The 25,355-nt window shown below is 35.9% G+C and overlaps 1 protein-coding gene across 4 annotated transcripts; it reads right to left on the bottom strand.

Moving 5' to 3' along the window:
* Positions 1-6: 6 nt before the first annotated feature.
* On the bottom strand, positions 7-24,587 carry CCDC18 (coiled-coil domain containing 18). 4 transcript variants are annotated; one of them, XR_007907910.1, is made up of 24 exons: positions 24,443-24,587; positions 24,102-24,252; positions 23,366-23,512; positions 22,325-22,434; positions 21,601-21,729; positions 19,966-20,062; positions 19,103-19,224; positions 17,414-17,723; positions 17,119-17,222; positions 16,851-17,011; positions 16,079-16,299; positions 15,183-15,293; positions 14,429-14,560; positions 13,547-13,684; positions 11,273-11,389; positions 10,246-10,410; positions 9,644-9,786; positions 9,027-9,190; positions 8,000-8,213; positions 7,321-7,420; positions 6,135-6,251; positions 5,547-5,692; positions 3,927-3,970; positions 7-2,949 (listed from the first exon to the last, which is right to left on the bottom strand). XR_007907910.1 is itself a non-coding variant. In XM_051808601.1 (23 exons), the coding sequence occupies exons 1-22, from the start codon at positions 24,571-24,573 to the stop codon at positions 5,561-5,563; spliced, it is 3,216 nt and encodes a 1,071-aa protein (XP_051664561.1). In that variant the 5' UTR covers positions 24,574-24,587; the 3' UTR covers positions 7-2,949; positions 5,547-5,560. The 4 variants fall into 4 exon arrangements, 2 of the variants coding, with proteins under 2 accessions (XP_051664561.1, XP_051664574.1); XR_007907911.1 differs by lacking the exon at positions 11,273-11,389; XM_051808601.1 differs by lacking the exon at positions 3,927-3,970.
* Positions 24,588-25,355: the final 768 nt, after the last annotated feature.

The raw sequence follows: 25,355 nt of genomic DNA, 5'->3' as shown, positions 1-25,355 counted from the left end.
CTTTTCACTGAGTGGTTCAAGCAAGAGTCTTCTTCAGAGGAGCAACAACCTAAATGTGACTACAGTATAATGTGACTGGTCTTTAATGTTATCTCCAGCTTCCCTGAGTCAACAAATCTGAAAGTGCACACCTGGGCCTTGCATGATTAAGGGATAATCTCCAACTAGACAAAAACAGAAGCAGATGCTCCTGCATGTGCTTATAAACTGCATTATCAACACGGATTATATTTAATACAAAATTTGATTAAACTTAAAAATAAGACATTTGTAAACTACATGGATTTTTTTTTAATAGAATAACCAGCTTGCACAATACTGGCAGGAAAAGCCTTGCCACAGTTACAATCAGTCTGTAGTGTCAAGTCTTCCACTCATATTTATGGAAAGTAAACTGCACCCAAAGTGGGATCCCTCTGCTAAAGCTGGTCAGACTTTCTACACCTACTGCACCCTCCTTGTTCTTTTGCAACAGAATGAGGAATGGATTTCTTCCCAATCCCTTACTATTATGAGTCCTAGTAGCCATTACAGAAAAAAAAAAAATTGAAAAATGGGATGTGGATTTTGAAAGAGACAAGTTGTTGGACAGATTCCTCACATTTCCTTTTGGCAGTGTCCCCAACCAAGAATAGAGAAAGCAAGCAAGTATACTGGCAGTGGAGAACTGACAGGAAGATGTTGAACAGACCAGCTTCACTACGTGCTTGCTAAGACTGGAATCTCTTTCAACACTTTCGATTCTGCAAATGACAACATGGAAATTTTAAAAAATCAGAACTAGCATGATGTCTGAGTTTTGGACCATTCTAGTTTTGGAGAAAATATTCCACCAATTTTGCATATATACTGTGGATTAAACAGAGGGGCATTTGGACTGGCACTTGGGTGCAACGCGAACTTAACATGCAGTAACTGCAGGTACATTGCAGAAAGAAACTCAGTCTGTTGTTTCTGCCCTCAGTGACAGAAAAAAGAAAGACCTTAATAAGCAATTAGCCTTATGAGCAGCATTCAGCTAATTGCAATGCCATTATCCCCAGTAAAATGTTTTCCAAGACTCAGCAATCCCATGTGATGCAATGCACTTCAGAAAAATGAACTTAGTGTTCCAGGATTTGCAGAGAAGTAAATTCATTAGTAATTCAAGAAAAGTAGGACCCTACAGAAACATTTAACTGAAATTATGTTAAAAAAACCCCAACTCCATCCTTTCCAAAAGAAATAAATTGACTTGAACAGTATAAGTGGAATCATTAACTTCTCAGGCAAGCAATAAAATAGCACAACATCTAAACAGAGAAAACGTAACTATGATTCTGCTTATTTATCAGGTTTGACCCACAGTTTAACCACATAAGTTAGTATACAGACAAAATTTTAGTGCAAATGCTATTTAGCTGATTCAGAGATTAGGCAAATTGCTTTTGCTGCTCATGCACATTTATATTTAGTGCATGTAGGAGGAGCAAGCGAGGCTTTATGCAATGCTAGTTAGTGGAATTCCACTAGTGTTGTGATGCAGCTGTAATTACAGATTGGTTGTATTTTCCACTTGAAATCCTGGTTTGAAGGGCTTATATGTTCCACTGCTTTAAAAAAAATCTGTCTGAAATTTGATGCATAGAATTCTAGCCTGAAGGCAAAGTGATGTGCCTAAAGAGGAAAAAAATAATAGTTTAATTTGCAATTATTACACCAGTCAACCTAATTCTAATGTTTTTCCTTTACTATTATGTAGAGAAACGTATAGCTTGATGTAAAACACGCAATATATTTCTGTAAGGAACAGTATTTTTCGCTACATCATAATTTTCATAATAGCAGATTAAATAATCTGAAACTGCAGAAATATTTTAGATAAGTGTATCTTGACCTTGTCAATGGTAGCAGAATGTGTGGCTGGTTTTGTAGAACCACTTAGAGTGTGGCATTTGTGGAACGTGTTTACATAAACAATGAAAGGCCTATGACTGCCCAAGGACTTTGGCACAGGACCACTTGCAGAGTTGCAGAAACACAATAGATATATTTGTTGGCCAAGATTCACTTTTAATGTACAAAACACTTAACTGAGGCCTAGGATTTAAATTGCAACACATTCAATTCTGTTCCTCAAGTCAAGTAACTTTATTAACTTGATTTTCTGAAGTATGAATCACATGTCTTAATGCACATAAATCACGTATGCATTATTCAGACGCAGATTGAGGCCTCATAACCACATTTGCAGTTTCTGATGCTCATATAAATATAAAAGTGGAGCCACCAGGCATTCGTACAGCTAAATTGTGTAGTACTTTTGGAAAAATGGAAATAAATATGTTTTAGAATGCATAATTATGATGCCATTTTAATCTATGATAATTTTTGTAGAGATTTTTGTTAGAAATAAAAAAAGCTCAAAGCTCAGAAAGCTTTATGGCCTTTGCATTTTAAAGATACTGCTTGGAATAAAGCAAGCAGGTTTTCCCAGTGTCTGTGATCAAATCAGTGTCCTAAAACATCTTGCAAACAGGTCAATTTTAATAAGATGTTGTGTCTGCAACACTGCATATGTACAAAAAAAGAAGATAAAATATTCCCAAACAAAAATTCTTAATAATACCATTGTGTTTTTAATTAGAAGTGAGATACGAAACAAGTACACCATACAAAATCCTTGAAAAAAGACAAGAGCTGAAATTAATTCCTACAACTTAAGAGAAATAATTTTTTTTTAAGTATGAAAAAATAAATTAATATGTTATTAAATCAAGGCAATAATCTTAAAAACAGCTGGAAAAATAAAAAGGGTATCATCTGCTTCAGTACAAATAACTGCATTCCTTTTTTAGAAATACAACATTAACATTTCCTCTTGGAATGCACAATAATGATGCCAGCAGTAGCATTCCTGGGTTGCTGCTTGTCCAATGGGCAACATTCATTTCTTCACAGTTCTTGCCCCTGAAACAAAGTATCTGTGATCAGAACCTTCCTTTAAACTTCTGCATTCAAATTATTATATCTAAATCAATTTGTAACAAGATATTACTTTTCATTATTAAGATTTATTTTACAAATTCAAGAAAACTAACAGCAGGTCTCAAGTCCATGGCTGCTTTCTCAAATTTTGACCCCTAGACTGACATTATTGATGCATTTTTGTCCACTGTTCTTGTAAGTGAAGTACATTTGCTTTCCAAATGAGCACAATTTACAAATTTTCCAACACATACTAAGTTCTAGCAGATAAGTAGGAAAATGTTATGTGGAATATTTTAAGAAATCTTCATATGCAAATCCCTGTAAAAATTTTGTACAGTTTAAAGGAGCACTGTATTTTGAAATTGCTCCTCTGTGTAAGGCTTAAGGTTTCATGTTGGATTTCATTTGTGTTTAAGTTCCTAGCAACCAGAAATTCTAATAATTCAGGAAGTGTTTGTAAAAACCCCATCAACATTATCAAGGTATCAAAAGGAAGAAAGCTTATGATGTTTACCAGCACAAAGCAAGAAAAATAGCAACGTGAATGTAAACTGGATTTTCTAGAGTACATAGAAATAAATGCAGCCAAACACAGTGTGTTTGAGGTTGGGTGGGGTTTTTTTGTTTCTAGAGCTTTAGCTTCTTCCCACCCCTGCTTCAAAAAACAAGTTTACATGGTGGATCTAATTATTCAACAGTTCATTTATAGAAAGAGCATTCAGTCTCTTTAGTATATGATACACAGCAGCCATGTTTACATTAACATTAGGTTTTTAAACAATTTCATTTCTCATATCAGAAGAAACTGAGGTCACAAAAAATTAGTTTGCTATAAGTCCAATCTGCCTTTTTTTTTTTTTTTAATAAAGGAAATTACTTCAATTTCCCAGAAAAATGAAAAACCCATTCTTAATGTTCATTACGGTATTTTCAGTTCCTTTATTTGGAATACTTACAACTTCGAAGGGTAGCAGAGTGCTGAATTGTTACAAGATCCTCACTGCAAATTGAAGCAGAGTAAGAACAAAGAACGATTCAACCGAAAAATCTGTGACCTGGTTATTTCATGAGTCCCAAAGGGGTAGAGTGGACTAGGATAGAAATCAACCCTCTCTAGCAATTCCTTCCCTGAACTAATATATTTTCTGTAATAAGCAGACAAAGTAGTGTATTAAGAGGAAAAAGAATGAGGCAGACTACTCCCCTGGGCCACACACACACAGCCCCTACCCCTTTTCCCTAGATAAATTAGGCAATTGAGTTTTTAGAACTAGGACAGAAAGTTTCTGTGGAAGACTGGTCAGTCAGTCTGCAATGTGTTACTAATGGGGAAAGTGTTTTCTTATATCATGTTAATATACACAATTTTTAAACAAAGAAGGAACCACATCATATTCTAAGTGGAGCCAGAAGCCCTCTGCATTGTATTTTGTATTTTATGCAGAATGCTTCCAAAATCTAGTGTTTTATCCACCTCATTACAATGAAAATAAACTTAAAATTTCTTTTCCTTCATCCCAAGTCTCTAAAGGAACATGACTGGAGTAGGTCTATTTTCAAAGCCTTTCTTATATCATTCTAAGGCCTCTCCCTACCTGCTATTCCTTAGGAAAAACAATAACAAGGCAATTTGTCTGGAAAGAAAGGGTCTAGTCAGCAGTTGTACAGGGGCTAGCTAGGAAATTCTTTCCTTCAGAATCATCCCTTAGGAAAAGTTGGAAATATGTTAATGATATGTGTGAATGGTAGTAGCAGTCACTGTCCTGTTCTCGAGTGTCATAAACAACCTAACAGAAAACAAGACAGGAGAGCTGACACTGCTTTAATTGGCAGTGAAACAACCTTCAGATTCAGCTGTTACACTGCCAAGCCTCCATGATGTAGAATGCAGACCAAATGCTTTTGGTGACCACACAGAAATAAGCCTTCTCTGATATCTCACCCTAGGGAAAAGAAACACACAAATGCAGCACAACCAAAGTAGCAGGAGCCGTTGGGGCTTTGCAGTTTACCTCTAGCTGGCAATCATCTGCACAAAGCCTACTTATCTCAGGTCACAGTTATATTTGTAGGGACTGATTCATGCACCAAACCAAAGATTTATGTAATGCATAAAGTCATCTATAAAGTTTATTCTATCCATATGCTCCCATTCACTATGCCAAAAAACTCTCACTTCTTGTTCCTATAAACGTGCCACATATCAGGGCTCTTTGGATGCAATAATTTTTGCAAGATAGTACCTAAATCATGAGAAGCCCTCATTATACAGCATTTTGTTTCATTTCAAGGAAGACCATGTTGTCCACAGTCAGAAAACAGGGTTACTAAAGATAATCAGTATTCAAATTTCTCCACAGAAAGCAGACAATTAAGAGTGTGCCATTAAATTTGTATCTTTTAAATAACTAAACTGGTTTAACTTCAGGGGATTAAGATTCAGCAAACACCAGGATATAAAATACAATGATTCTGGGAGAATTAATGACACTTATGCTAAAGAGACACTGTATAGTTCGTTCTAGGCAGGTACAGTAATGGCATTAAAAATTGATAATTTGTTATGTACATTTTACCTTTTCAAGAGCTTCTAGGCTATGTTGTTTTCTTTGATTTTTTTTTTCTTCAGCTGATTTATTTCTTGGTCTCTCTGGAGCAATTCAAACTCTTTTTCACGAAGCTGATCTTTAGAATGCTGAAGTTTCTTCTCTAAGCTCTCAATCTGAACAGAAAATGCAATTAAATCAGAACTGATATTTTACCAAAGTCAGAATGATTTAAAAAAAAACCCAAACCACAAAACAAAGAAAACTCACAAATAACCATCAGTTTTACCACTGACTTTGGATTCCCTTGTCGATTTTTTATTTTGTCAACATGTTCCTTTACCAAAAGAGCAGTTTGGGAGCTATATCATATCAAGTGAAAAAATAAGTTTTCGTTTTTGCACTGTTATATCCCTGCAAAATTTATTGTTTCAACTGACAAATGAAGTGTTTTTGCTGGTACATTATTAAGGTACTGCCTTCCCTCTCTCTATAATAAGAAACCAGTTTTCATCTTCTAGATTAAACCTGTCCAGCTATTGTGTCCCAGGACCAGACTTTCTCATAAAATTATCTGCCCTTTGTTAGGGAGACTGTTTTTAATTAAGTGAGAATTACCTTTTTATTGCATTCCTTGATTTCCAACTCTGACTTTTCTAAATTGCACTGTAATTGAATTATTTGTTGTTCCATTTCTTCTCTATATGCACGAACTGTCATATCCAGCTGTGTAATCTACAGGTAAGAAAGGAAGAAAAGGAAATATTTTATTTTGAATTAGTATATAGATTTTAAGAAGCAATATTACAAACTATGACAGCAAAATGAATGAAATTAATCCTTTGTAGCCTCAAGAGTATCCTCTGGAGTAGTCAATATAAAACTGCACCCTAGCTATGTTGTTTAAAAAAATAGTGGCCAAACATAAAAAGAAAAGGGGAAAATCAGGAAAAAAATCCATAACTGAATATGTTAGGTCCTCATATACACAGAATACAAGCCTATATCTCATTTTAAAATAAATATTATGAGTAATTATACAAATCCCTCTTGTTAGAAAGTGACAGATTTTGCCAAACCAAAAAAAAACATCAATTCATCAAAAGCTTTGATGAATTCCTGGAGCAGCTCACAGGATACTGTGGCAAAAATATATTGCAAGATCTGGCCTCCTTACAGTGTCAGTTGCTTAAACAGATTTATTCAAATCTCCACTCCTCCTCTCTGAACCTCAAATATTCTTGAATACAAAGGCTAGTAACTCCTGCAGGAAGAGGCTAATTATAAGTGGCAGAAAAAGAATTTTCCCATGATGGGCATCAAAGAAGCCAGACCAAAAGACTGAAAATATTTCAAGTGAGCTACAGAAATGTATTCTCAACCAAGACACCATTTCATATTTAGAGGCTGCTTTAGAGCTAATCAAACATGCTCCAGTGCAAACAAGGAAAGGAGTCTATCATCTCCAAGCACACTTCAGCACAGCTCTTTCTTCCTCTTACCAAACATCAAGATGAGAACAGTTGTCTTATAACTTTATCACTAATGAAGAACTAATGAAGGGTTTGCATGAGGCTTCTGTTTCTTTAAACCAGAACTCTGTGTCCCTTAGGGGAGCACAGCCTGATTTTCCTGGTACCATAAGGCTTCAGTAAACCGAGCTGGTTTTGAGCTTGACTCCGTGGCTACAGTAACAGTACAGTTTGAGACAATACTTCAAAGCAACCAAACCTAGCAGGCTTTTCGTAAGTTATCTACTACATAACAGTACCAATTGTCAGTAACATACTTAAAATAATCTGACCTGAGCTGCTCTTTGTTTCAGTTCCCAATTCCTTTCTTTCAGTGCTTGGTCCATTTCAAGGAGTTCTTGTTTTTTGTCTTCAACTTCACCCTTGCAATACCTGAAATTCTCATATGTTTAATTGCTTAATGCACATTCAGTTGCTTAGCTTCATGTATCCAGCTTGGAAATCATTAGCTCTGTTACTTACAGCCATATTACCCTAAACATGAATCAACTAATTGATTGCAAAGAAACAAACCCAAATGGAATAATTCTGTTTACTATATTCCAGGTGGAGATTGCCCAACAACTTCATTATTCAAGTTATTTAATTGGCTATATGAGGAAAACATGTTCTTAAAAAAGAATAGTACAGAAGAAAGCACCATTAATTTGTGGTCAGAAAGGAAACTAGAAAATTTCATTATTCTTTGTACAATTACTTCACAGCTTTGGGATTCAGAAAATAATTTTAGCAGTTTTTAAAATAGAATTCCTAAAAAAGAATTCAGCACCACTTTTAGAAATTAAAAGTGAGCTGAGGAGCTCAAGTATCAACTTATCTTACAGCTGAAAAGCACCTAAAAATTATAGAGAGCTGTTAAGAACATTAGAAAAAAGCCATCCAAGCTACTTGCTATTCCTAAGGAAAAATTAACACAAGTAAGTTTTCATGATGGAAAAGATACCAGCTTACCTGAGCTCAGTTGTTAGCTCCATGATAGCAATGTGCTTCTCCTCCAGAGAGGACTGTGCATTCTGTAATGCATCTTGCAATTCCTGAAGCTGTGTTAAAGTGATTTTTAATTCTCCACGGGCATTGTGTAATGCAGATTCTAGTTCTGCTATTTTCTGTAAGGCTTCCCTGTGGCAAGTCTCACTTTGAAGCAGCTTATCTTCTAAATCATTCACTATTTTACACACACACACCACAAAAGACAAAATGCTTAATCATCAGCACGCCAGGGTCTTTATGCAACACCACTACCTAGTAGCATTTGTGGTCATAATAAATTTTCAGTATCAGTATTTTTTAGGACAATCTAGAAAAACAGTGACTTCTTATTCAAAAGCCTTCCTATGGCATGTAAGTCTTTGCTATGTTTTCATTCAATTAATGACTTGAAATATGAGGATATATCTAAAAACATCTGGCCAAGGAGAAAGTGCAGGGACAATATAGTAATTGAATATGCAGTGCTATGAAAAATGCAAGCAGAATTGCTGGTATTCCTCTGGTTTAAAACAATGGTACAATTAAATTAAATGGAAGAGAATAGATTGGAAAGTTTATTTCCACAGACTCCCTTGTGAGATTTTCTGTTTCTTTTAAAGAGCTGAATTTTTGTGAATAGCATACGCCTTTATGAAATGTATGTGCCTCATTTGATTATCACAGTAAGAATCTGCATTGCTAATTTACAGGGAAACTACTTATTCATTTCACCTGGGGTAAAGGTATATACCACAGAAGTGAGAATTTGCAAAGGTATGTTAAAAAAAAGCTTGTGATTTTTTTGCATTGTGGGGGTGTTGTTTGGTTGGGTTTGGCTTTGTTTGTTCAGGTTTTTTTAACTATGGAATTACTAATACATTAAAAAAAATTATCATTTTTTGACTCTCATGTACTTGATTATAAAACAGGGGGAAATGGAAAAATGTCTAATACATAAACAGAAATAGCATAATGAAAGGAAGCCTGAGAAACAAAATAGCCCAATTACCCTCATTTGCCTTTTTATTGAGCTCTGATCTTGCTTCTTCCAAAGTGATATCCAACTGATTTATCTGCACTGTTTTGTTTTCACCATCTTGTTGTAATTGCACTACTTCTTTTTCCATATCAATAAGTTCATTCTTGCACTGATCCATCTCCAATTTAATCTGCCTAATAGAAGCAACCAGAAAAAAATGAACCATGTAATAAAAGCAACATGTGTATACCCTTACATGCTCTAAGACAAGGGTTTGTGAATAAAACAGAAATAAAAAGTCATGTTAAGTAGGCTTTTCTTGCAATCAAAACAATATTCTTTAAGACTAGCAAGCTCCCCTAGAATATACTATCTACAATTACAAGCAAGTTGATACATTTATGAATTGAACTGCATCATGAAGTGCCATCTTAAGGCTAAATAAGTTGCCAGGATATGCATTAATTTGACTGGAAAACTGTTCCAGAAACTCATGCCTCTGCTATTTAGAAGCTTCCCTTCTGAATTCGAGTCTATGCTCATACAGAGGCTGAAGTGTGTAACTACAGAGCTGAATACCATTTCAGACAGCAATCTTTCTGATCCATGTCTCTGTGCAGAACATCCCTCTGTTACACTGAACCTACCTGATTGTACAATTCAGTTCATCCACCTTCTGTCTCTTTAAATCTGCTTCCTGAGCAGCAAAGCGAAGTTTCTCCTCCACCTTTCTCAACTCATCTGCTGCACATGCTTTCTGATTCTGAAGCTCCTTTTCCAAAGTGGATACCTGGCAAACAGTATTCAGAGTACTTTTAAATTGCATTCCAAAGAAACATACTGCCTTGTCTTGCAACTCACATAACATAATGAGGGGTTTAACGCAGCAGATGTCTTTATAGTCTATATATAATTTAAGACTAGAACTTTGCACATTTGAAAGACAAATAGTTTCTAGTAAATATAACAAGAGACAACTTTCTGAATTTAAATGCACCTCTCCTTAATTGCAGTCTAGGGTTTGATTTTCAAAGTACCTAGCCACTCTAATGCGAGCTAGCATTTCTGATAGCACAGAACCTGGTTTAAGATAAAACAGATCACTAAACTCTTTATTTTAGATATATCTAAAATCATAATTATCAACTCAGTTATCAAAGAAACATTCAGATTTTAAAGGTATTACAAAAACATATCTAAAGGCATTTAATTTTCTCTCTTTACGTAGACACTTCTCACCATACTGTACCTGTTGTTCGAGTTTAATCTGATTATCTTCCAGCTCCCCATTTCTAATAGTTTCTTGCTGTAACATTTGCTGATGATGAAGCAAAGTTTGTAGGAGAACAGTTTGTTCACTCGTGTCCTGAATATTCTGATCTTTTATTTTTATTTCTTTCTGCAAATAATGAAGCTGAAAAGACATTTATTTTCCATTAAAATAAAACATTTTTATTTTCACTTGCATAGCTATTCTCTCTTAATGAGCACAGAATCACATCTATGATTCAATAGAACTTCTGGCTCTGAATTTAGTTGCATTACAGTTGCAACAGTACATAACAGACCTCATAATTCATCCCTGAGTTGTGCTTTATAAAGTAGGTTAGGATAGTGGTAACTTAGCGGTCCCAGTTTTTGATTCTTATTTTCTAAATATAGCTTGTCAATGTTTTAAGAACATACATAAGAGATTTTTAATTTTAGGGTCTGGCAATCTCTGTTTGACGAAGCCTCTCTCTCAGCAGGTCAGCACTGACATGAAGAGCCTACTATATAATTAGTTAATGTGGTTGGGCATACTCACAAAGAAAAATTCATCCTAATATTTAAACTCAATTCCTTCTTGCTTTCATGTAGTAGTGGAAAGTATGATAAAACTCTGGGGCTTGAAGTAAACATTTTCTTATGCCCAGGACTTCTTCCCCATTAAGATAGTTGAAGAACAAATCAATTATATGCACCTAAATTTATATTGCAATACTGCTCCCTCCATTTTTTTCCCCAAGAGAATGCTTTGTTTCACATAATTCTGTTTTTTTACTTCTTTCAACAATTCATTTATCTGGGTGCTTCTTTTCCCTAAGCTTATCCAGTGTTTCTTAAGTATGATTTTTCCCCTTTACCCTCACAAAATGCATCGTCTTTTCCCAGCTTACTTCCTATTCACAGCTCCTGTTGCAAATGTTTTCGCTGTTATTTTACAAACTTTCAGATTAAATCAATCATAACAAGTGTTCTCTGCAATACAGAAGAGTTGTAAAACAAGCTGTTACCTCTTCAGACCTGTCTTTGAGATGATTTTCAAACACCTCCTTATTTTCTTGTGACTGACTCAAATACATTACAACTTCTTCCTCACATACCTTTAATGCTGACTCGAGTTGTTGTTCCTAGTTGGATGCAATAGATCACTTAAAATTGCATGGCATGGTCTGTATCAGCTAGTCTAAAAATTGTGTTAAAAGTCATCTTCGTATAAAATGTCCAAAAAGCTACATTTTTATCGAAAGAGTATTGAAACAGTCATGGAAGATTATGATAAACTTTAAAACTGAAATAGTATTCAGAAATTAAAATTATTTGTGAAATTCAATTACAGTACTTTAGACTGTGTTTAAACAAGATGAGACTATCAGTTACGAGAAGATATTCCAATATTTGTCAGTAGCTAGAATTTAAAAGCAGACATATGCCCAATACCAAATCATTAATCCATCATAGGTTGTTATATATAGAACTATATAAATAAATTTGGAATTATCATATGTGAGCTGACACATGTTTTCCAAAAATAACGCTCAGATGCAAAAATAACATTCTTGATACACTTCTTTTGAGATAGTTATTAACAGCATGTTTTCCCTTTCTGCACTGGGAGACAGTGCCAGAGTTTCACCAAAAGGGAAAGGAAGAGCTCTGAGCAATGTCTCAGAGCTGTTAATCTGCTTTACCCTTTTAATATTAATTTGAATTTGAGTCTCTAAAAAATACCTTATAACCTCAAACAGATAAAAATTACAATTAACAAACCCCCAAAGGTCTTGAGCCATAGCAATTAAGCTTTTCTTAACCATTTGGTTGTGATACTAAGACTTCTCATCAATGAGAACTGTGCTGAATTTAGCTGCAGACTGGCTGACGCTTTCCATTTTGCAATCAGACTACCAGTTTTCTAAATCACACTGGACTGTATATCTCTCTCTCCCCACTCCATTTGAGAGTTTGTTGAAGAGAAATTACAATGGGTCTTAATTTTAAATCTCTGTAAAACGTCCCAAATACTACAAAGCCACTTGGATAGTAAACAGGTCCAACACAAGCTCAGAAAGAGCATGCTAACAGCTGAGACCCCAGTATCTTCTCCTGCCGATATCCTGGAGGTTTAATACTGTTTGAAACCTCACTGGGGTAAATCACCACATGGCACTGGTTCATTAAGATACTGTTGAAAGTGCTGCATGGAAAATATTTATCAGGCAAACACTAGGAAGAGGCATAGATGGCTAAAAACGTGACCAATATTATAGCATCATATATATCTAAAATATATGCCATATCTAGACAAAAAAGATACATAACATTAGTTCTGTTGGACAAAGTTGTACTTTGAGAGTACAATAAGCACAAGTCTGTCCTATTTGTAACTACAATAATTTTAAAAAGCAATTATGCATTGCATGATCCCTTACTGTAGGTTTCACCATACTTGCTTTAATCAAAAAAAATGAAACTAAACCAAAAAGAAACAACAGAAAAAAAATGGAAAAACTTCAGGTCAATGACTTCTGAAATATTTACCTAAGACAAATTTCTATAAAAATTTTTTTCTATAGAGGATAAAAGGAAATACACCATTACTGCAAACTTCAAAACTATTAATTGAAAATAACAAAGAACTTATTAACTTTGATTGTTTCTTCTGTTAAGTGACTTCCCAGCATCTTCAATCCTTGATCTTTCTTGGCATTTTGATTTTTCCATTTCCTGTTTGTACACATATTTTTATTCAAGAGAACAAAATGTAAATATAGTAAAAGTAATTTAATAAAAACTCATATTAAGAATCAAGGGAAAAAACCCAGATCAGTGTATTTAAAACACAATTGCTTCTATAATGTATTTGTGTACATGACACTCTGAAGTAAATTTGGTTCCTGACAGATGTCCCTTCATATTCTGCAGAGCAGGCATTATCAGACTAGAACATTCTTGATTTTCCACCTAGTGCAGAATAGATGCAACTTTTCTTTATCCAGATCTGTTTCCTTTGATCAGAGCAAGAAGCCCAAGGGGCAAACCACAGACATAAAGAGAATGCTGAGATAGAAAAAAATGAAAGGCCACTGAAGTTTGTACAATATATAGTAGTAGCAGCAGTAACTGGTGACTACACTAGATTCAGTCAATTAGTCAAACAAGAATTAAAAAGCAAAAACATAAGCATCTTTAATTTTCTCCAATTTTCCCATGTATTTATGGATGTGCTTTTCATTATTATTAGTCACTTGTTCAATTTGCATTTAAAGAAAGTCAAGAGCCAACCTTACCTCTCTGCTTCCTATCAGCAGCCCATCCAATGATTCAATGTAATGAAGCTGTTTATGTATAACCTCTTGTTGTAAAACAGATATTATTTTCTCTTGTTCAATGAATTGTTGATGTTTCTGCTCCAGCTGTGTCTGAAGCTGTCCATAAGTAAATCACAATTTATTACTTAGATAAGAATTTTTGCATCTAAATGTCATTCAGTTCTATTCACCCATCACTTTCCTAATGAAAAGTAAATACAGTCTTGCCATCAGCAGTAGTGCACAGTCTTAAAATTATCAAGAAATCCCAAACTCTTAATGTCTTAAATCAAGAGGAGAATCAAGAGAATGAGAGCAGAGTGCAATAATCTGTCATCAGCCCAGACATGCATACATTCTTTAGTAAAGGATGACAAGCTTCTTCAACAGCTAGAAATAGCCTCAGTTATATTTCTAATCACATGAAGCAACAGAATTCTTCTTCAAAGAATTAAAAACCTACCAAGTATTCTCCCTGAACACAGAGGCTCATAAGGCTCAGGCTGGCAGAGGTTCAGCCAACAAGAAAACATTGTTAGAAGCTGTCATGGTTTAAATCCAGTAGGCAATAAAGCTTTACTTTTTTTTTTGCTTTGTTTGGAGCAAAGAACAACAGCACTCTTCCTAAGTCCTTACTTCTCTTTAGTTGAGCAGAAAAGAGGATATGAATATTTCAGAAGGACAGTTGTGTAGAGTTAGATGGAAAATGTAGTAAAATCAGGAAACCTACGGAGAAGAATGAACTTCTTAATATAACTTTTTAAATGGATGTGTCTCACAATTACAAGAAAGACAAAGAAATTAACATAGGAAAAAGTTACCAAGTATAACACTCATACATACTAACACACAAGGTCTTACGAGTTCTATCTGTTTCTTCAACTCTTTGTGCTGCTCAAGGTGTACCAACTTTGCATTTTCAAAAGCAGAATTTATTTTCTTATGTTCTTCACTGATAGTTGCTTCCAACTCATGAATGCGTCTGCTTTTTTCCTGGGAAACGGCAACAATAGAAAGACTTAATAAAAATATTTTGTGATATTAGCAGTTTATTTGATCATCTAGTTTCTAGATTTTGTAAAAGAACAACACAGAAAATACTGAAGTTACACACTGCATGTGTCATCTCAAAGGATGTCACACCTGTAACACAGGTAGAGAAGATCAGTAGAAGCAGCAGCTACAGAGACAAGGTGTCTGCCAAGGTGGACTATGGCATAGATAACTTCTGACAAAGATAAAAAGAAATTCTACCCTCCCATGGAGAGATGGCACATTTAAAACAGCATTTTGAAGACTATTTTAGTCACAGATCTACATGTATTTCACTGAAACAAATGGCAATGCTACAACTGACTTCAATAGGACCAGATCTTCATTGCACATATCATAAGGAAAAAGTAACATGTCCGTTAATAGCTTACCACATTCAAAGGCAGGGAAAAAGGAATGTTTTATTTGAAACAAGATTCAGTTTTTAAAGACTGCATACCCTAAAAACTGCACAGATTATTTAGCAGATCTGAAAGTCTATCCATTTTGAATACTACTGTTAAGTTAAACTTTAATCTCCACTTGTCTTTTTACATATAGTTTCTCGGTGAGAACATTTTACCATGAGTTCCTGTTCCAACTCAGCATTTCTTGCTGCAGCAGTGGAATAAGCAATAGTCTTTTCTTCCAACTGTTCTTCAAGTTCAGAAAGTTGAGAAGATTTCTTTCTCATCTGAAATTAAACATGGCACTAAACAGCATGTAAACAACTGTTAGGGGTTTATTCAAGTATTTGTGTATACTTTCTTATCACCGGTTCCATTTTAGGTACTACTATAGCATTTTTAATTAATCGTTTGTTTTGTCGATCTATTAAATTTTATTATTTAAAGAGAAAGATTCAGGACAATTTACCTAAAATTTATCCAATTAATGATAACTGTGAGCAAAATAGCTACTACAGATTTATAATACTTATGTCCATTATTAGGAAATACTTCAAATGCCATTATGCCAAACTCTATAAACACATTAGCATCAGAATGTAAACATTAGTATTTTAACTTATTCAACCTGAGATGAGCTGAAGCCTAATTTCTTTCATTTGTGACTCTCTGGTAATGATGTTTATCTCTGGCAACTGTACTAACATTAAATAAGGAAAAATACAAGTGTATTTCAACATCTATTTCCTAAGATTACACATTAATTAAACCATACCAAAGAAACGAGACTGAGCATAGTTTCCACATAACAAATCAAAGTAGTAGTAGAGAAGCCCACCACTACATCAGCTTTAAAACCATATTTCCAACAGTTAATAAACTGAGGCTTCTATCTTTAAATTTTTCTGCTTGCTGAAAACTTAATTCAGATTTTTCTCAAATAAATCAGATTTTAAAATTAATACAGCAATTACAGTTAACAGTTATTGAAGACAATAACTATTGTCTTCACTATCTTTGCTTACTGAAATGAAGAAGTAGTGGCATTTTTTCAGTGCTGCTAAAAACTTACTTCTTTCTCTAAGCTACTAGTTTTTGAAGCCTTCTTCAGTAGGTCTTCCTGTATGATTTGAAACTGGCTGGTCCTTTGAGCCATGCTGCTCTTCAAAGAAGAATTTTCATCATCTGCTTTTGTCAGTTTAGTGCGTAACTCTTCTATCTCTTTCTGGAATCTTCGCCTCATCTTTTCAAACTGCTTGCTTATAAGTTCCAACTGTTGGCATTTTCTCCTCTCTCAATGTAGAAAAAAATAAATCTAAGATTAATTTATACAAGTACATACAAACCTGTAATGTAACTGAAAACTATGACTCATGAAAACAAATGAAAAAGCCCCCAACAAAAACCCAACACACAAACAAGAAGAAACCAAGACAACATCATTAGGTGCCCTGAAGGAATTTCTTGGAGCAGTCCTGATAATAATCACAGAAGCAATGGCAGAAATACTGCAACAGCAGGTTACAGAGAAAAGCATCAACAAAAATATGAAGACCTTAGCATAACCTGCATAAAGAGAGAAATACATAGTTCCATTTCAGTACAACTCCTAGCTTAGCTATTGCTGAACAAGTAACTTAACTAGCAAAAGAAAGAATATTGTGCCTGGAGAACATGACAGTTTCCAAAGTGGCAAAATGCTCACTGTTCAACCAAACCATGCCTCATAGCTCACAGAGGTACATTTAAAAAATAAAACTATAAAAACAATTTAAACCCCACCAGAATATTTCTGTTCTGTGGATTAATCAGACAGAACTGCACAGCTATTTCAGAAAGCTTACCTCCTTGACTTCTGATCAATTTGACAGGCTCTGTTTCCAGGCCACATGACCTGCTGTTTTCTTGTCCTTCATTATCATTAGACAGATGCTCAGCTCCAGTACAGATAGTTAAGTTTGCACGAGGCTTTTGCATTTCAGCTTCTTTCATTGACAGTTTAATGCTATTATAAAGGAGAAGACAACTTCAACATTCTTTCTATATCCTAATTCTAATACCACCTTATTATCTGCCTATTCTTGACATAATTCAGTAACCAGAAAGTTATACCTTAGGTCTGCAATCAAAGGTTTACTTGATTCACCACAAGACTCTGAAATAACTTCTTTTGTTGAGGAACTCAAAAGCTGGTGTTTGAAATGGTGCCATTCAAACTAAAAGTTAAGGGAAAACAAAGATCAATGAAAAATCAATTTTATATTGCTTCACAGCATGATTAATTAAGGTATTATACCAGCATATAAATTTTAAGACACATATACCAGAATGTTAAAAGTTTGGATAACTTGATTCTTAAAATTATTCAACACATAATACACTTCTAAGTCTGTATTTGTTACTGTACCTCTTCAGATGTACTTGAAGACAACTGAGAAATAATGGTTTCTAGTATGTTGAGCTCTTCCCTTGAATTCTCAATTTCTTGATGACATAATTTCAAGTGGTTATGTTGCTGTGCAGTAAGTGCTCTCAGCTCTGCATTTTCACTTATTAGAGCATTTTGCTCTTTAAGCACATTTTCTTTTTCAGAAAGTTCACTCTCAAGCTTGATGATCTTCTGATCAGACCGACTCAGCATTGATGTAATTTCAGCGTTCTTTGCCTCTAGAGTCTTAATTTCTTCTTTTGTGCTACTATTCTCTTCCTTTAATTGCCTAAAAAGGCATTTAAAAGGTATAGCTCAACATAGAGGATTTTCATTATTAGAAGTACCAGAACACACCATAGCTGCAGTTTTACTAGTTTCCTCCCTCTCAAAATCTAGGCTTAGCTCCATACAAAGGACAGAAAAGTTCTCGCTGCTTTACTAAGCTTTCACTGTTCCTAAGAACCAAGATGTAAAGTGTTATCACCAAACAAAAGGAGAGAGTCAACAACTTCTCTTTCTTAAGCAACTTCATGAAGTTTTGAGCACTGCCAGGAGAGGCACTGGTAGGAAACAAACCAAACAGCTTTAACTGTGCAGAAGCCAGGGCAATTTAAGAACAGGATAAAATAACTGTATAACAATATGTAAAATCAAAATGGATGAAAATACTGAGTTACTCTATCATTCTATTACTAACAAGAGAGGGAGGGGGCCCATTTCTCCCTTCATATCTGCTTGTACACTGAGACAAATGTATTTTTAGTTCATCTCAAATTATTTACTTTTTTAGGTACTTGTTGGTTTACCAAACTGAATTAGCTCAGCAAAGGCCCTGGTGAGTTCCAAACCTGGTGTAACTGAGCAGAAAAAAAAGAGAACAGTCAAGAAAAAAAAAAACAACACATCATCAGCAGAGACCTATCAAGTAGGCTCAAACTCACGGAAGGGTGTTCACACACTGCCCAGTCTTGCCAAAATGGCCTAAAGAACAACGGTTTAGACAGGAATGTGAGTGTGGACAATGCATGTAAATAGAATACCACAAAATGTCTGTGCAGGTGTTTGTCCAAACTTAACAACTCTAAAGACAACCAGCTCATGGTTGTCTTCCCTCATTAAAGTCATGAGGGAATTACAAAGGACCGCTGAAAAAAGGGGCATTCAGCTTGAAACAAAACATACAAGGAGTATAAAAAATTGTAAGTGGAAAAGGACTTTTGAGTTGTGACAGAAAGCATCAAAGCCAGGTCTGATCATTCCAGAAGCTGCAGTCAACACCAAAACCTCCACTGCAGCCTGAGTGCAGCCTCCCCATTGGATGCCAAGGGTATCCTTCACTCCAGCCAGGGAACTCACAGGGTAGGAGCATTAGCAGGGCACAGGCAGCAGCACAGGCACACATGAAACCAGAGTACCCACAGAGCACAGGCAGCAGTGAGTGGCCAAGGGAACCAATGTCCCCAGAAGGCTTGGGGGGTGGCATCTTACTGGGAATATGTGGCAGCATGTGGGATTAAAACATTTAAAGATTAGTTGTAGAAAATAATGTAGCAAAAATTATTGGTTTGAACTACATGAATGGAGCACCACATTCACAGTGACAACTGTAGCACGCAATTCCTTCTCAAAAAACCGTACAGAGATTTTTAAAAGCCCTTGCGTTACCTTAGTTGCTCTTCTAGGATGTTTAGATCCTTTCTGTAGCTGATACATTTTTCATTCAACTTCTCTTTTTCTTTTTCACAATTAATTAAACGTTTTCCCAAGACTAATTCTTCAGCTTTAACCTTAAAAAGCAATTTTTTTCATTACTGTACAACAATAAACTAAGCTTCTATGACCAACTGGCTATTTTTAAAAGAATACTATAAACACTATGCTCTATTTTTCCTTTCTGGGAAGTCTGTAAATTATTCTATTGCTCACTGTTGTGAAGAAAAGGGGCAAAGAAGTTTTCTTCTTGTGTCATCTGGGAAAAAATTAATTTAATATTTTAGGGCATATTTATGGTGGGCAATCTCCTTCCATGTGGAAAGAAGTCCAATTAAAAAAAAAATCTCAGTCAGAGTTAACTGTCTCAGACCTGTATTTTCTCCTCCCACAAGGCAGGAAGTATTACCAATTTGATCACTGGAACTTTGGGAGATGACTTCATCTTAGCTCTCCTCTAGCTCATGTTTCATTGAACAGGTTAAACATACAGAGTAAAAGAGTTCTTTTGAAAGGATCTTATATGTTTAAAATGTAAAACTCCCAGCTGGCAAGTAGGGGACAGAAGAAACAACAGCACTATTAGGATACTCTAAAGATGCAGACTGTCCAGACTCTGCAAAGACAGTGTAAAACTGTATAACTGAATTTATCACCACAAATAGTTGCTTACCCTATCCCATCTCTCTTAGAACTTTGCCACTCACAATCAGAAATGACTGACTCACTGGTGAACCTGTTGCTGTTAGCTGCCTTGCTTATTGGAAGATGAAAAATCTTAAAAACATGGCAAAAACTAGTGAAGAAAAAACTCTCACCTTTTCTAATTTTTCAGTTATTTCTGCTTTATACTTTTTGAAAGCTCTTGTCAGCTCCTTCACATTCAACAAAGCTTCATTTCTTTGCTGTTCTGCTCTGCAAAGCCAAAGAAGCAAACCAATTTCAAAAACCACAAATTCCAGCCATTATGTAACTATCTCCTCCAGTTACTAAAAACAATTATTAAAGTAATTGCTCCAGGTACTTTCTTTCCTCATCTAATTTTCCAAGGCATAGATATCATGCGAGAAACTGCTCAAAGGAACAATCCCTAGTATTTCCCTCTATCACCACGCTCCTGCCCCTTCCCCTATTGTTACTCACTAGGGAAGAAGTTGGAGCAGTAACCTCAGGTATGCAGTCTGTTCAGGACACCCAACACAGGCACACAAAGAATTACTGCTGCTCAATAACATTTCTCTCTTCCACTAAGGGAGATGTGGACATGGGGCAGTGCCTCCCCTAAGTATGGCCAACCCTCAGAGCAGTGTTTCTCAGTCTGAGGACCACCATCCATCTGGAGATGGCAAAAGTATTCAGAGAAGGGGATAAAAGGATTTCAGAATAACAAAACAGTGTTAGTCTAAAGCACTTCAGTTTCCCTGGCCAAAGAATAGTAAGTTGTGGCAATTAATGATTAAAAGAAAACTGTAATAATAACACTAGCCATAACACTTGCCTTTAACACCTGGCAGAGGCTCAACTTTTCTTAAGCACCCAAATATTTACATTTGCAACTAGTAACTAAGTACAGGTAGTTACAGCCCCACATGCTCTGAATGGTGATCATAAAGCAACACATTTCTTCAACCAGCTGTGCAAGCCCCACAGTATTTCCATTTGTCTTGCTATAAGAAGGTTAGAGGTAATTTTATGGGTAGATACACAAACCAAACAAAGAGTTTGCATTCAAAAGGTTCAAGAAATGCTTTCCCAAGTAATCAGTTAATTTTTGCCCCAGGTAATGGAGTTAAATGAATAGGGTAGATAGGAATCTTTTTATTTAATCTCTCACTTTTTTAAAATGACATTTTGGAAGTGATAGGACTGTACATGGTAACTTCTAACAGTCATAAGAAATTAGCTAACCCTCCCAGTAGCCACAGAGCTGTTAGGCTGAAGGAGGCAATAGGAAAGGAAAACAGTGATGGAGACAGAATTACAGAACCCTTTTCAACAGTACCATATAGACAGGTAAGATTAAGGATAACAAAAGTGTTCTCTCGATTATGTTGTGCCTTTATCATTTTCCTTGCACTGACCCCAAAAACACAGCACTCAGTACTGCTGAATATTGAGCATGGATTGTAGGTTCTTGCAAGACAAAGACAAAAATAATTCAGGAAAAATATATTCTGGACACTTTTCAGCTCTCCACTGCAGTACATCTGTCCTGAAGGGAAAAAAGCAGCTGATAAACTGGTTACTAGTATCAGTCTGCAATTACCAGCTAATTTCAAGATTTTAAATGTGCCTGTTTAAATAATCACTACCTTCACAAAGAAATTCCCCTTTTTTAAAAAATAACATCCTTAAAGCAGAAAAGTAACTTGATTCCACAAAATAAATAACTATCAATGGAAATAAGCACACACTTATTATTCTGTATTCCATTTATTAAAATGACTTAGTACCTCTTTCCTTGCTTGCTCCGTTCAATTAACTCCATTTTCAGATTTTTATAGCCCTTTTGATATCTTTGCAACATGTTTTCTCTTTCCAGTGCTGTTTTCCGGTTTTGATCTAGTCTATCTTCTGCATCTCTAGCAAATAAATAAAGCATAATTAAAAAATTAGGAACTTTTTTGTAAAGAAAATAGATTTCTGTTGTTCTTTTCTGCACATGATGTTTGAGAAGCACTAGTCAAACACGCTGCATCTCTCTAGACTAGGCTTGGAATACCCCCAGTCTCCAGACTCCCCAGCAGTATGTCTGCAGTCTGGTGTCCAAACCTCATCAATAGGCATCAGGTGTCACAACTGCCAAGGAACTAGGTGGCTGACCCTTTATATCACAAAGTGCACCATCATGTTTGAAAATATGTATGCTTGCTACAACAGAATATATGCAGTCGTGCAGCACACAATCCCTCTATTCAATTATCAGGGCATATTTGTGTTTAGCACACATTATAACCTAGTTTCTTCCACCAGCCTTTATAATTTTTTCTGAATTTCTTGAAGTACATTCAGCACAAAATAGATCACCTCCCTCTTCCTATATTTGGCTCTGAAATGAAAGTTTCAGACCCCAGATTACATGACTCACACAGTACCAGTAATTATGTCATCCCAAAAAAGAGATTGGACTAGCAAGCAGACAACAATAAAACATTGATTCAAAAGTACACTTATTACTTCAGAATTTTATCTTGAGCTGAAACTTCTGCTTCCAAGTTTAAAATCTGTTCTTTCAACTTCGGAACGCTGAATAAATGTGTACCTAAAGTGGATTCAAGATACGAAATCTGAAATACAAACATAATTGGGGTTGCATTAACACTTGCATATATATCTTCAGGTGATACACTTAAGAACAATCTGCTTTCTGAATGACAGTGCTCTTAACCCTACTGTAAATTACCTTTGCTCATCTACACCAACTGACCTCCAATTTTCTGCTCATTTAACATCCCTTCCAGTTCCAATGTGATATGCTGTCTAGCAGAGGAATTTCTTTATATGTCCAGTCTCTTGCTTTTCCCAAAAAGTTTATATTCAACTATTTCTTCTTTCAGTGTCAGGCAGTCAAATGTTTTGTTTATCTATTTATTTGTTCTGTCTTGGAGATAACATTTCTCAAACGAAAAGCACTAAGCATACTTCTGTTTTCTTAACATTATATACAAACCAAATACAAGAATACAACTGTCATGAAACAAACCTGTACAGACAAGTATATACTAAATCAGTAATGATTTATTAGATATAATATTTCTTTCTAATCCATCTTCACTTATTAATTTATTAATTTGGATTAATGAGGTTAACTCTTCATTTCCTCTGCAAATGACTACTGTGCCATTATTATTCACATTAATCTCAATGTAGCTTAGACATGTGAATGTACAGTACTAAATACATATACTGAACTATTTTCTTTCATAATGTGTTTTTCATTCTATGGCTTACTGGCTTTACACTAAACTTTGGAACATGAATAGCTAGAATTCATAATTAATATCGTTGTTTTGCCCATGGAGAAATAGATTCCAAAATATTATGTTCAAGATTAATACTGAATATTAAATACATATTAAATATTAAACTTAGATTAAGATAAAACAAAAAAATAGCATATTCTGCTTGGAATTGTAAACTCAAAAATCATGGTCATTGGGATGTTTGGGGGGGTTGGGGTTTGTTTTTCTTTTTGATGAATATGCTAAAGATACATACTTTTGTTTTTGACTGCATCAATTCAAAGTTCATTGTTTCCACTCTGTTCTTTAGGTAGTGGTTCTGAGAAGTCAAAGATGCATTTTGCTCTTGAAGACGTTCATTTTCTTCCACAGTTTTATCCGAAGTTCTGGATACTGAGTAAGACTAGACACAAAAATATATTTTTATATATACACACACACTTATATATGAATACATAAGCAATATATACATCATAAAATCATAAATAGTTTGGGTTGAAAGAGACCTTTAAAGGACATCTAGTCCAACCACCTTGCAATGACCAGGGACAACTTCAACCACATCAACTTGCTTAGAGCCCTGTCCAACCTGACCCTGAATGTTTCCAGGGATGGGGGATCTAACACCGCTCTGGAAAACTGGTGCCAATGTTTTACTACTCTCATAGTAAAAAATTTACTCGTTACACCTAATCTAAACTGATCCCCTTTCAGTTTAAAACCATTACCCCTTGTCCTATTGGAACAGGCCCCGCTAAAAACTTTGTCCCCATCTTTCTTATAAACCTCCTTCAAGCACTGAAAGGCCCTAATGGAAACTTTGCAGAAAAACCATATTGAAATGATATTATGTTTAAGAGTGCTCAATTGGTATCATTGTCCAGTGCTACAGTGTATCTGCTCCAAGCCCTACCAGCCAAAAAACATCCAAAAACATAGCAAAGATCAGAAAACCAAAGTAATAATAATAAGTAATAAAGAGCAATATTTACTTTGGGTTTTCTTTGAAAATCTTGGTCAGATGTTTTACCACAATTCTTCTTGGGGTTGGAAAAGCCTTGACTGTTATAATTAGGCTGTACAAAATCCTCCAGAGAGAAGTCTGTCGCCTCAGCAAAGCAGTGGCCGTAATGTTCATTTGTACTAGTGTTAGGAGGGAGAGTGAAAAGTTACTGCTCCAGTTTTTCTTTATTAAGTTGCTTATTAGGGTTGTTTATTCAAGACCTCAAACGGAAAGCACAAAAGGAGCTAATTGCAGTAATCCATTGCACTGAACAAGACAAGATTCACACTATGAGAGACAGACAGTTCTCATTCCCAAACACACACATACCTGGAAAGCTCTTTCTCTACTGTTTGAAGGTTTTTTTCAGTTCTCCTCAGCTGATTCTGTAATAACTGAACGTTTGCAAGCAGATCTTCATCAGTACCACTTTTAGAGCAAGTCCACCTAGTACATTCCATTGGTACCACACATATAGCTAAAATCATATTTAATATTAAAACACTGTTAAACATACGTGAAAATTATTTTCAAAGATATTTTTAAAGATACCAAAAGAAGGTGGAGAGGAGACAAAAATACAAAAAAAAAGCAAATATTTTTGTCTTTCTTTCTAAGAAAAGAGAAAACACAAATTTTCAAATGTAAAGGTACATTTCACACACTACCTCTTCCCATGTTCACTGGATAAAAATAACTGTGCAAATTGCCTCTTTTGAGAAAAGGAGTTCTGTATGCGTTCATGAAGCACAAAAAGCTTCGCGACCTGTCATATAGGAAAACTGGAAAAGCCCGCTATACATTAGTTGCCAAAAGTCCCTCACACAGAGCAGCGCGGTGACCTCGGAGCTCCCGGGGAGTCCGACACGGGAACGGCGCACACGCCAATGAGCAAAACTTGCCTCGCTGCCAGTGACCAGCGAAACGACAAACGAAAGCAAAATATCCTCGGGCGGACGGGCAGCGCCGAGCGGCGCGGGGGGGGCAGCGCCGGGCGGAGAGCGCCGCGGGAACCCCGCCAGGGGCCCGGGCTGGCGGAGGGCTGAGGCACGGGGCGCTAGGATGGGGGCGGCAGGGAGGGACCGTCCCGCGGCCCCGAACAGGTCGGTGTCGGTGTCGGTGTCGGGCCCGGGCCCAGCCCCGGTGCCGGTGCGGCCCCGCCCCTCTCCCGGCACAGCCGCGCCGGAGCCCCTCCGCCCGCGCTCGAACCGCGCGGGTCCCACACGGCGCACGCGCGGCCCCG

Source organism: Manacus candei, unplaced genomic scaffold (assembly GCF_025592945.1).
Source record: "Manacus candei isolate 608988 ecotype Guabito, Panama unplaced genomic scaffold, ASM2559294v1 h1tg000005l, whole genome shotgun sequence".
Taxonomy (NCBI): domain Eukaryota; kingdom Metazoa; phylum Chordata; class Aves; order Passeriformes; family Pipridae; genus Manacus; species Manacus candei.
Note: the sequence above shows the minus strand (reverse complement) of the source record. Positions and strands in the feature narration are given on the sequence as shown.

Bases quoted from the DNA above. Each gene is read 5' to 3' on its own strand.
- CCDC18 (XM_051808601.1), bottom strand. From the start codon at position 24,573: ATGGAATGTACTAGGTGGACTTGCTCTAAAAGTGGTACTGATGAAGAT. The intron at 17,724-19,102 runs GTAACGCAAGGG...ATGCCTTTTTAG, and splicing joins ATCCTAGAAGAGCAACTAAG to GCAATTAAAGGAAGAGAATA. The intron at 10,411-11,272 runs GTAACAGCTTGT...ATGTCTTTTCAG, and splicing joins TCAAAGACAGGTCTGAAGAG to CTTCATTATTTGCAGAAAGA.